The sequence below is a fragment of the Carettochelys insculpta genome, chromosome 10, assembly GCF_033958435.1.
Source record: "Carettochelys insculpta isolate YL-2023 chromosome 10, ASM3395843v1, whole genome shotgun sequence".
Classification (NCBI taxonomy): domain Eukaryota; kingdom Metazoa; phylum Chordata; order Testudines; family Carettochelyidae; genus Carettochelys; species Carettochelys insculpta.
This window is the reverse complement of record NC_134146.1, coordinates 50,076,273-50,089,357: the sequence shown is the minus strand read 5'-3', so window position 1 is coordinate 50,089,357 and position 13,085 is coordinate 50,076,273. Positions and strand designations below refer to the sequence as shown.

Sequence of the window (13,085 nt, the reverse complement as noted above, 5' to 3'; positions counted from 1 at the left end):
ATAGACTATTTGGTGCATTTTGGATGTGAATGGTCTATGTCTTATCAAGCCCCTGAGCCACGCAACTTTCATATTCTCCTCTAGGTCCATGGTTTGGAATCAGCCTCGCTTGCTGAAGACCAAAGCTACTCCAGCATGAAGTGTTGATCCAGAATGAAATGGTTTGGTGCCTCAATTCAAGTGGACAAGGGTTCAACATCACAAAAATCCACATCATCCAATACCAACTGGCCTCTCTATCAGCAGACACCTCAGGGATAGTGTTCCCTACCAACTAAGCACTTGCGGAGCTGCCCAGGGGAGATTCAGGTGCTGACCAGCTGGTGACCAGAGCACTCACAGCCACCCACAGCCGGCAGCATGCATTTGCAGTAATGTTGTGCACATCAGTGCATGCCTTAATGCACATAAAATTTATTCCACACAGATGGAAAGAATTAGTGGGAACCCTGCTCGGGGAAGTCAAGGACTTTCTGGGTGATGAAGACTGAAGTGCCTTGCCCCCTAAGGAACAATTCCATGGTGGAGAAGAGAACGTTTTGCATTACTGCTGCTTTCGATGGGGCTGTGTGGATGACATTATTCTCCATGGTGAGCAGCCCAGTACCCTCTATAGGAACCAATTCGGCAACAATTAGAACAAGCCTGTTTCAAAACTCAATGAAACCATATGTACGGAAGTGACTTCCCCAGAAATAGTCCCCATGCTGCAGAGGGAAAAGGCTAATTGCCATGGGGGATCAGGAAGAAATCCTTCCCCATTTGGGTAGGATAACATTGCACAAATTAACATCTTTATGTGACATTTACATCTTCCACTTAAGCCTAAGGAAACATATTACCCACACACATGGCATACAGCCAGCCTGCAGGATTTACTGCTGCCGAAAGTCACCAAGTCAAATACTTGGCTGGATCATTTTATGGCCATTAATAATCTTTGTAGCTGTGAGAGCAAAGAAAAGTATTATCTAACCTCATGATACAGGGCATCAGCCAATCACCAGAGGGGTCAGGAAGGAAGCACTCCCACTCCATTATGCATAATATTGCACAGTTAGCCAGGTGTATTATGTGGGGAAGAGAGAGGCAAGGAAATGATGTCATTTTTGTCCAAAGTACATTACCAGCTACTGCAGAACCAGGATATCAGACAAGAATCTGCTCCGGTATAAAATTCCCATATGTCTACCCAGATCAAGTCACTACCAGACACAGGATAGAAAGCTCTAGGTTGCACTAGTATAAATGCCCTTTCAGTGGTTTGGGTTTCTGGCACAGTAACAGCTGTTCCCATGTACCATGTGCTGTCTTGTAAGTTTCCACAGAAGGAAGTGCCCTGTTAGCAGGCCTTATGGAGCTGGCTTTCCATTTGTTGTACCAGCTGTGGTGCCAGGCTGTGGGTGCAAGGCAGACCCCTTCCACTCATTCAGTACACTGAGAGTTCCTCCCTGCAGACCAGGGAAAGAAACACCCCACCCCAGTTGTCCCTTCCTTGCAAAGCTGCACCTCCTCTGGGCAGGAGCCAGAGAGTGGAGGAAGGAAGGAGGCAGGCCACCACTCTGGGCTGCTGGAATAAAGCCTGAAGGCTGGGCCAGGAGCTCCCCACAACACAGCTGTTCCATCTGCCTTGGGCTAGGGGAGCTGCTGCTGCCTGACCCAGCTTCACATGAGAGCGGTGTGAAGGTTATGAAAGCTAAGCTCTGTTCACAGCTGGAACTGAATGTTCACATCCCAGCTGTTTGCTTTGGTCCTTAAGGACATCACAGTGTGTTCCATTTAAAAAACTCTCACTTTCCTTTTCCTTGGGTGTGGCTGTTGGTTTTTATTTAGTTTTGTTTCGATAAATTTAGAATCCTAGAATCCCAGGGCTGGAAGAGATCTCAGGAGGTCATCTAGTCCAGACCCCTGCTTCAAGCAGGGTCATCCCCAACTAAATTATCCCAGCCAGGACCTTGCCAAGCTGGGACTTAAAAACCTCTGGGTGTGGAGATTCTACCACCTCTCTAAATTTTCTCAATTTGGTTTTCCTTCTACATTCTCCCAGCCTCCAAACTGGAGACAAGTAGCTCTGTGGGTGATACTGCTCTAGCTGGACTTCCACACCTCTTCCGCCACAACCGCAGGGTGCTAGATAGGAGCCAGCTGAAGTGCTTTACCAGGGATGTGTGGGGTGTCCAGGGAGGGGTAGCACCTCTGGTGTGGGGACTTGTCGTGTCTCTTCAGGGCAGTCCGTGAACCTTTGGTCCCCACCTGACACCCACCTCTCACCTGTGGCTCCAAGAAGCTGTAGCATGCAGCGGCCACACCCCGATAAACTGCTTCAACAGGCGGGCTAAACCAGGTGAGGGTAGCTGGCAGGTCTGAAACCTGCAGTGAGATAGGGAATTGCCTATCCCAGCATGCAAAGTCGGCCCCGGGGACTGGGCAGATGAGATCAACAGCAAGATCCAATGACCAAAAAGGTGGTTCTGCAACGCTCTGTGGAGAGCAAAGGGCATGACAAGGCACCAGAGACGGCACGGCCATCCACTGCAGCCTAGGAAGTCCCAGCCGTGACGACTTTTTGTACCACTGGAACCAGGCTTCTGAGGTTGAGAGAGTGGAACTGCCCCAGTGCAACGGCTTTTCCACTTGAAACATTCTCCTGCACAGGTTCTTTGCACAATATTATTTACATCATCGTCGGACACGACAGACTACCTACTACCATAATGAACTGGCTTCCCAGTGGCACAGTCCTGTTGCAAGACCTCCCCAAGACTGCCAGTCCTTTTGGTGCCGTTTGCTTCAGGAAGTTGAAGCATGAATGCACGTATTAGCACTGCAGTGAGGCATGTAAAATACATATATTTTCATATATTATATATGTTTCCTGGATGTTCAATGGGCAATCGATAGATAGATAGATAGATATCCTATTGAACAGACAGGAAACATTGGCTCTTCCCAGTGCAAATCAATGGCCTGGCCCTGAGAGACTCCGAGAAGAGGAGCTGGATGTAGGCGGCACTTGGCCATTTTTTAACTCAGCCAAGGGGTGTGAGGATTTAATGCATTATGAGCCTATCAATGTATTACATAGCTGTAATGTTGGAAGCTAATGTCTGGGAGCAGAGATCGCTGAGCTCTGATTGCTGTCTGCTAAGTGAACACTTTCCTCAGCTGAGGTGTGAGTGGATCAAAAGGGTTAGAGTTCAGCTCTGCAGGAGATTTCCACTAATGGTGGCTGTGTCTACATGCAGTGGCAGGTTAGCCACGGTGCTGATGGAGCCTAGGGGCTCTGGACAACTGGGTGGCCCTGGAAAAAATCCCGCACCCTCCTCAGGACAGAGGAAGCCAAGAACCTTTGCCACTAGGTGAGCAGGGTCAGGGAAGCCTATATCCTAACCCAGCAGAAGCCACAGAATACAGGAAGCCTCTGCCATGCGGCCCCTCACTCTGCCCATGACAGAAGCCACTGGATCAGAGAAGTCCCAGCATCCAGTCCCTGGCAGAAACCACCACATGGGGAAAGCCCCAGGGCAGCCTACCCATCCCCAGCTGAAGCCTCAGGGCTGTGGTGCTGGGACAGAGCATCTCCAGTCTTGGAGCCATGGGTGAGGGGAGGGCAGAAAGGAGCAAAGGAGGTGTGGGTGAAATGGGGGACCCGGGGCTGGCCCTGAAAGAGGCACAGAAAGGGGTGGGGATATGGGTGGCTGCAGGTAGATAGGGCAGGACTGGCCTGGAATCTCCCAGAATCAGCATCAATCTCCTGGTGCCTGTTGAAAGCAATGCAGATTTTAGTAGGGTGCTTTAAGAAAATGACATTGCATCATGGGATGGGGTGCAGGGGCAGTAGATGGGATTCCCATTTCCCCAGTGGGTACTCCCAATGTTTTTATAGCTTTAGTTCCAGCAATCAGAACTAGAGTAGATGGACATTGTGATTAAGGACACTGGAGAATGAAGGCCTCATCTGTCCAGGATTTCAAGGAAATCTTATCACCTGTGTTTACACAGGAGGCCAGACGAGGTGGCCCATGGTGGCCCTTCTGGATTTGCAATCCATGCAGTGGCCAAACTCCCAGTGGAAACAGGCGCATGCATCTACTTGGCAGAAACACAAGTAGACAATCTCTTATCAATGATTCTGATAGTGCCTGTAACCTGACAGTAAGATCATAGTAAACTAAACACCTCTCTCAGCTTGGCTACTGAAGGCAATCTATGCTCAGAACTGTTTACTGGAGAGTATCTGCCCATAACAATGAGCTACGACAACATGTACAACTAGGAACCACCTGGAAACAGAGGGTCTAATGATAGAAGACTGACAGGGAGTCAAAAGGGTACCCAAGATTCTAGCCAAAAACCAGGTCAGGCAAGTTGACCTTGAGCCTTAATTAAATTCAGATGAGAAAATTGATGGAGAGCAAGAAACTCACAAGAACGAGAGACCCCGTGCAATGTCCTCTCTAGTCTTTTCCATTCATATGCAGAATGAGTTTATGTGCACCACCAGTAGAAAAAAGAACTAGTGGTGGGTGTTCTGCTAATCAGCTGGGTGGCATTTGAATCTCTCCTGAGTGGCCGCACAAACTCCTAGCTTACAGGGAACACCGACACCATCTAAGCTTGGCAAAGTATTCATGTACACCCTACATTTAGCTGGTAACTGATTCACGTGTGCCTAGCAACCAAGGGCCAGGATGCCCGGCCCTGCTCTCACTTTTCCTTCAGGACTGAACAAAGAAAGCCAAGGGGATGACTGGGAAGGCGGCCAGGGGACTAAGAAACTAGGGAATCAGGCGGCTGTGTGAGGTGGAGCTGTGGTGGGAAACGGAAATGCAAAAGGAAGATGTGAGAGAAGGGCCTGGAAATGAAGGCCAGGCCCAAAGCCTAGTGACATGAATGGAAAGACCTCTCAGGATTCCAGAGGCTCTCGTCAGTCCCAGAGCAGGATGGCCATGGCATGTTCTGTCCCTTCGCCGTGGAGAAGATCTAAAAGATAACTCAGTGGATACATCCAAGGTTAGGAGGATACAGGGGTGTGGGGGAACATAGCTACAGGTGGGCCTGAGTTGGCCACGGTCCACTCACTTATCAGCTGAGGCAGGGCCCACTTTCCCCTGCCAGCCCCATCTCCACCATGCCCCTACCCTAGAGCTCTCCCTGCTCTGCCCAGGGGAGCAGGATTGGGGCATGAGGGCTTGCCAGTATCCGACCTCCGTTCCCCAGGTGGAGCCCCTGAGCTGGGCAAGCCCCCATGCCCTGATCCCCTTCCCCGGTGGGAGTGCTGTACAGACAGAACGGAGCAAGCCACACCCCCACTCCACACTGCACCTCCAGGCTCAGTAGAGAGGCCACGCAGCAAGTGGGCCTCAGGACCAAAACCCCAGATTGAAGGCCTCTGAAATTCAGTGAAGGAGGCAGATCTGAGCTCCTCGTTCCATTCTCATCTCAGAGTGGAGTTATCTACAATTGCATCCTCCCCAGAAAGATGTTAACAGAAGAGGAAGATTGTAGCGTCAAGCACACAAAAGATAGGCACTGCCAGTCATTTATGTTTCCTGTGCACCCTTAATTTGCCCCTCTTGAGCATGCATGTGATGATAACCGTCTTTAATCCTCAGAGCTCAGGCTACTGTTTTCAAGGGACACCTGTCTGCAATGGGGAAAATACACCATTTTGCCGATGTTCATGAATTCTTCCAACAGTGTTGTCAAGAAACTCTGGCAAATTCTTGCTGTGGAGTCAAGTCTTGGAATTTGGCAGCAAGAGCTGCTGTGGTGTCAAGGATGTGCCTTTGCTTGACTCCATAACAAGCTGCCCACCTATCTCCAATTTACAAGCCTCAGAACACAAGACAGAGTGGCACCCTCCTCTGGGTGCCAAGGCTCACTCCAACAGGTGCTCTAGCAGTTGGGAGGAGGGATTGCAGGGAAATCCTGCTCAGCCCCAGCAGCCTTGCACTGTAGCATGACAAATGTAGAATTTAGCACCCAACAGACAGGGTCACTTTTCCGGCTTTGATTTCACACACCTAGGCTACGTCTACACGTGAAGCCTACATCGAAGTAGCCTATTTCGATGTGGTGACATCGAAATAGGCTATTTCGATGAATAACGTCTACACGTCCTCCAGGGCTGGCAACGTCGATGTTCAACATCGACGTTGCGCAGCACCACATCGAAATAGGCGCAGCGAGGGAACGTCTACACGCCACAGTAGCACACATTGAAATAAGGGTGCCAGGCACAGCTGCAGACAGGGTCACAGGGCGGACTCAACAGCCAGCCGCTCCCTTAAAGGGCCCCTCCCAGACACACTTGCACTAAACAGCACAAGATCCACAGAGCCGACAACGAGTTGCAGACCCTGTGCATGCAGCATGAATCCCCCGCTGCAGCAGCAGCAGCCAGAAGCCCTGGGCTAAAGGCTGCTGCACACGGTGACCATAGAGCCCCGCAGGGGCTGGAGAGACAACGTCTCTCAACCCCCCAGCTGATGGCTGCCATGGAGGACCCCACAATTTCGACGTTGCGGGACGCGGATCGTCTACACGGTCCCTACTTCGACGTTGAACGTCGAAGTAGGGCGCTATTCCTATCTCCTCATGAGGTTAGCGACTTCGACGTCTCGCCGCCTAACGTCGAAGTTAACTTCGAAATAGCGCCCGACGCGTGTAGCCGCAACGGGTGCTATTTCGAAGTTCGTGCCGCTACTTCGAAGTAGCGTGCACGTGTAGACACAGCCCTAGTGAGGACACGTGAAAGTCAGCATGGTTTCTGCAGAGGGAAGTCGTGTCTAACTAATCTATTAGAATTCTTTGAAGGGGTTAATAAACATGCGGACAAGGGGCACCCAGTGGACATAATATACCTAGATTTCCAGAAAGCCTTTGACACGGTCCCACACCAAAGGCTTTTATGTAAATTAGGTGGTCATGGGATAGGAGGAAAGGTCCTTTCATGGATCGGGAATTGGTTAAAAGACAGAAAACAAAGGGTGGGAATAAATGGTAAATTTTCACAATGGAGGAGGGTAACTAGTGGTGTTCCCCAGGGGTCAGTCCTGGGACCGATCCTGTTCAACTTGTTCATCAATGATCTAGAAAATGAGGTAAGCAGTGAGGTGGCAAAGTTTGCAGATGACACCAAGTTGTTCAGGACAGTCAAAAGCAAAAGGGATTGTGAAGAACTACAAAAAGATCTCAGCAAACTGAGTGATTGGGCAGCAAAATGGCAAATGAAATTTAATGTGGGTAAGTGTAAGGTAATGCATGTTGGAAAAAATAACCCAAATTACACGTACTACATGATGGGGTCAAATTTAGCTACGACAGATCAGGAAAGGGATCTTGGAGTTATAGTGGATAGTTCTCTGAAGACATCCACGCAGTGTGCAGCGGCAGTTAGTAAGGCAAATAGGATGTTAGGAATTATTAAAAAAGGGATCGATAATAAGACAAAAGATATCATACTTCCCCTATATAAAACTATGGTACGCCCACATCTCGAGTACTGCGTGCAGATGTGGTCTCCTCACCTCAAAAAAGATATATTGGCATTAGAAAAGGTTCAGAAAAGGGCGACTAAGATGATTAGGGGCTTGGAAAGGGTCCCATATGGGGAGAGGCTAGAGAGACTGGGACTTTTCAGTTTGGAAAAAAGGCGATTGAGGGGCGATATGATAGAGGTATATAAAATCATGAATGGTGTGGAGAAAGTGAATATTGAAAAATTATTTACCTTTTCCCATAATACAAGAACTAGGGGACACCAAATGAAATTGATGGGTAGTAGGTTCAAAACTAATAAAAGGAAATTTTTCTTCACACAGCGCACAGTCAACCTGTGGAACTCCTTGCCCGAGGAGGCTGTGAAGGCCAGGACTCTATTAGGGTTTAAAAAAGAGCTTGATAAATTTTTGCAGGTTAGGTCCATAAATGGCTATTAACCAGGGGTAAAGTATGGTGCCCTATCCTTCAGAACAAGGGCAGGAGATGGATGGCAGGAGATAAATCACTTGATCATTGTCTTCTGTTCTCCTTCTCTGGGGCACCTGGCATTGGCCACCGTCGGCGGATGGGATGCTGGGCTCGATGGACCTTTGGTCTGACCCAGTATGGCCATTCTTATGTTCTTATGTTCTTATGTTCTTATGTGAAAACTGAGCTATCAGGGACCAACAGTCAGCCCCCTTACTCCTCTTTCTCACAAGGCGTAGAGGAAGGTAGCCCAATAAACTGATCATAGATACGTTGATTCCAGCTACACAATTGGCATAGCTTGAATTGTGCATCCACAATCGACTTTAAGGTCTAGTGTAGACCTGGTCTAGCAAACCTATCCTGAGTGTGCACAAACAGTGCTTTTTCAGCGACTTATAACTTGGGTAAATTTAGGTGAATGTTTATAGAGATGGGAAAAGCCATACGCAGAGCAACGCCCTTGCCAAACTTCCAGCCCCTGCTCCAAAAGAAGGGATTGCTAGAACTTCTCAACCAAGAGTTCCTTTAACATGAAGAAAACGTGTTTCACTAACTTGGTTTTCAGAAATGGCTGGACCATTTTACCTGACTCTTTCCAAAACAAGTCAACCTTAGGCAGACACTCAGCATGTAAAGTTTCAGGAGGAAAGGTAATGTTTGGGAAAGTTATAGCCAATGCAAATCAGGAGCTTAAAATGGAAAGAATTAGGCAACTTTTGCTATTGGAGACGTTATCAGCTGCATCTATAACATACGTACAGCCTGCTAGGAATTGATATTGTCCTTGTGACACATATCACCATTTGTGGCAGCATCCGGGTAAGAACAGACCAAATCCTCCTGCCTTCACTGAGGGCAGGTCTACACTAGACCTTAAATTTGATCCCAGATATGCAATTCCAGCTATGGCAATTGGGTATCTGGAATTGGCATATCTATGATTGACTTATCGGGTCGCTGTGACTGAGAGGCACTCTCTCATCGACCTCCCTTTACCCCCATGGGAATGAGTACAGGGGTTGACTGTTGATCCCTGGCAGTTTGTTTTGTGCATCCTTGCTAGGTGTGCAAAATCAAACCCCAAAGGATCAAGCCTGACCTGGCTGACCTCCTGCCAAGTGTCAATGTTTGGTATCACAGCAGGCTGCGACACACATGGGAGCAACTCTGATTCCACCTAGTGGTGGAAAGCTGGGGTGCACCTACATTCTAGCCTACTCGAAGCACTACCCCGTTGGCTCCAAATGCCTGCTGAAGTCACTGGGTGAGGAGACATGCGGCAACACAGGCAACAACGTGTCTGGGAGACAAATCGACTTTCTCAGCATGCACCAGCGTCCACTGAGAAATCAGACTCCTGCTGTTGCTGTTGAAACAGTTTCACACTAGCTTTGCAACTGACCAAGTTGCACACAGAAATCCTCCGGAGAATTCACTTGCCTTTCGGTCTTGGCTTTAAAGTTTCCCCAAAGTTCCTAAATGCCAATATCTCCTCCCTGAGTTGTTAATACCTTCTCCACACCTGAGGGGCTAATGCTAAGTAGGGTCTACACACAATTTTTTTTTTGCTTTGTTTTGTCTTTTTGCTTTCACAGTGACTCATCCAGCAAAGGCAGAGGTTTTCCATTTTGGTCTTTTCCTCTGCAGAATCTATTTATGGCGGTAATGTTTTCTCTCTCTCTCTGTACTGTCCTGTCTCCCCCTGCCCACTCTCCATGACGTATGGAAGGGTCACATGAAAGAAAAGCCGACTGTGAAAAGGATGAAAGAAATACCGCAGCCTGAGGCAGCCTCCCAGCTCAATGGCTGCCCAGCACCAAACTCTTCTTAGACTTGCTTTTGAGTTGCAAGCAATGTGAACTCCAAGAGCCCTCAGCAAACCCCTCTGCCCCAGCACTGCAACATGAGAGCTGGCCCAGTGCAGAAAGGAGACCCTGAAGGGGACAGAAAGCAAACCTGACCCACTCACATCCCCTCAGTGATGGCTCCCTTCCCACCAGTCTCACTCCCTCTCTGGATATTGGCGTGTGGGATCACCAGGCCCCTCAGGTTTGGCACCCTTGACTTCATGATTTCTGGGGTCCAACTGATTTGTGGGGGTTGATCCTGCTTGAAGCAGGGGGCTGGACTAGATGACCTCCTGAGGTCCCTTCCAGCCCTGTGATTCTGTAACTGAACACCGACTAAAGCCAGAAACACCTATCTGCTTGGCAGACACAGCTTCACAGCGGAGACATTTTACAATGTCCATAATACAGTATCTGCTAGAGTTCATCCTCCAAAAAAAAAGAGTTCCCTAAAGCCAGTCTATGCATCTTCTTCACTGGTAGGGATGCTGCAGAAGAACCTAACAGTGCCCTCAAAATGGGGTCACAACCAGCATCCCTGTTTTACAAACTACCCTCTGACCGAGACTGGGCCACTCAGTGGAAGAGAGGGAAGCTAGGGAGCCTTTTGGTTCCTAGCTCAAACGTAGCATGAGCGAGTGAAAGTCATTGCTGTGACTATTGCTTTGTGAAAGAAGAGTTTCCATTTAGCAAAGCCCACCACCGCACCTAACACTGCTGGCCTTCTGGGTGGCAAACTCAGCATTTAAATACCCCTGTGATGAATGTGCTGTCAAGCCAGAAAGGAAAAGATGAGGGCTGAGTGGACTAAGGAGACGAGCTCCCTTCCAGGGCGGCCGGTCACTGAGACTGAGATGCACTTGGCTGTATGGCTATCCATCTGGCATTGTTTCCCACCAGCACTAAATGCCCTGAAAACAAAATAAACCAGATCAATGACTTCTGTGGCTTGGATTCAGCAAACAAATGGCAGCAGGCCTGGAAAAGGTGTCCTAAGCCTCGCATCTTGGCCACCAGTGGGATAGAACCAGGTGCTGGGACTGCAGGCTCCCGGATCATGTGAGGCAGGGCTGTGCAACCTCAGCCCTGGAGGGCAGAATCTGGCCCACCAAGCATTTCTCTCCAGCCCTTCTAGCTGATGAGCAGAGCGTGCACCATTACAGCCAGCAGCACTTGTTCAGCTGTCCCTCCCCCGCCTTGTTCCATCTTCAGTTGAGCTGCTCCTAGGGTTCTCCTGCCAACTGTGCAGAGTGGCAGGCGGGAGGACAGTGCTGAAGTTGGGGTGTTCACTGGCCCCCGTACTCCAGCTCTGCAGAGCAGGGATCAAGTAGAGGGAGACACACAGTGGAGCTGCTCCAGTCTGAAGCGTGGTGGTAAGTGACTCGAGAGTGCAGAGCAGAGGAGCAGGGAGACAGTAAAGCAGGACAGATTTCCCTTAAAGAGACAGAGGGCGGCTGCTCTCAGAAACTTACCCAGCAGCAGCCAGCACACACACTCTGTGTCACTGTCACACATACCCAGTCTGTGCCCCACACACACAGTCACAGTCACATATATGCTGTCCGCCTCTCACACCACCTGTGGCCACAATAGCCATCCTTGTGATCAGAGACCACCCACAGTCTAGCAATTCTAGCAGCAAGGGTAGCTACCTTGACTGAAATATGAGGGACAGCTAAAGGTTCATCTGAATTTGTTGGATTGTCAAACACTCAGGGGACCAGGACTGATTGGCACTATATAAAGTATCTTTGGACTCCAAAGGGCTAAGGCATTTCAAAAAAATAGTAGCACTAGTGAACATTATAGCCTCTACCTTTAAGTTATTTAAGGAGCTCTTCCTAGCATAATCCATTTCATTATCTCTAAATATACTTACTCCAATAACTATTATTCAAAAAAAGCTATCGAGAGCCTCCATGCCTGGTCTTGTCCTTTGATGAACAATTCCTGGCTCCATGCAAGAGTGTTTTTTTTATTGTGGGGAGCGAGGCAGAGAAAAGTGGTTTGTTACGTCTTTAAATGTCCATACTTAATATTTTACAGTTAACAGAGTGCAGGAGGGTATTTTGAATATTATTGCTGTATTTGCAGAGCTCTGTTACATATTCTGCAGGGTTTTCCTTCAAAAAGGACTTGAAACTGACCAGCTCAGGCTGTCAACCACAACACACGACATCAGATACATTTCCCTGCACTGGTGTTCAGTTATCACTATTGCAACAGCCCCAACTGTAAATCAGAAAGAAAGAAAGTGTTCTGAACTTTAGTATTATGATGATTATTAGGGTTCATTCTCACATGCATACCATTTAAATGTCTGTCAGAACTGCCTCCAAAATGCATCGCATTCTTAATGTGTTACATTCCTCCCCTTCCATCTCCCCTCCAATTAAACAAAAAGGAAAAGGAATCAGGAATTCCTCTTTGATTTGCCTCAAAGATGGGAACAACTGTCATGACTTTGCAGTCAAATCAATCCCATTTGCAACAGAATTATTTCATTCCCCCTTCCCCAGGCATTGATAAATTAGAGCAATCTCAAAATGAGCCCTGGGGAATGAGCACAGGAAAATGCCCAACTCATAGCTCACAAGGCAGGCTTGCTTGTTGCAGAGATTGGGAAGGAGCAAATGTATTTATCAGCTGGTCTGTGAATTGCAAAGAAACTTGGTACTCACAGGCTGTCTCCTGTAATCATCCTCACGATGAGGCTGACATCTCATCCCAGCAGGCAGAATCTGCTTTAGCAGGAGCATTGTTGTTTGTTTGGAAAGAGGAGTTATTCTAAGTACATCTGGGCTGATCAGGAGAAGGATGGGTAGAGTGAGCCACATTCCCTGTAAGCTGAGCACTTGATTGGCCACCCAGGAGAGATTCAGGTGATGCCCAGCTAACTGGCAGAGCACCCACAGCCAGCAGCATGTGTTTCGATTGGTGGCACACATCTGGTATAGCTCAGTTATCATAACAGACTTTATTCTGCACAGGCATGGAAAAAAAATAGAGTGAACATTGGTGAGAACTCATGAGAGCACAGGATAGAGAATCCTTAACGCCACAAGAAGTCCTGTGGCACCTTATAAACTAACAGATACTTTTGAGCATAAGCTTTTGTGGGCAAAGACCCACTTCATCAGATGCATGAGTGGGGGGTCTGAAACCACCCCCCCAACCTCTTGCATCTGATGAAGTGGGTCTTTGCCCACAAAAGCTTATGCTCCAAAATATCTGTTAGTCTATAAGGTACCACAAAACTTC

The 13,085-nt window shown here is 48.4% G+C and overlaps 1 protein-coding gene across 5 annotated transcripts in view; it reads right to left on the bottom strand.

The window, feature by feature from the left end:
- TPRG1 (tumor protein p63 regulated 1) overlaps positions 1–13,085 on the bottom strand; it is a 116,690-nt gene that overhangs the window by 69,552 nt on the left and 34,053 nt on the right. Inside the window, exon 1 of one of the 5 annotated variants that reach the window (XM_075004007.1) lies at positions 12,506–12,626. The exons of the other annotated variants lie outside the window; for them this stretch is intronic. Within the exon in view, the coding sequence (XP_074860108.1) occupies positions 12,506–12,583 (78 nt within the window). The 5' untranslated portion in view covers positions 12,584–12,626. Of the gene's footprint in view, positions 1–12,505; positions 12,627–13,085 lie in introns of those variants that run through there. 5 annotated transcript variants of the gene reach the window in all.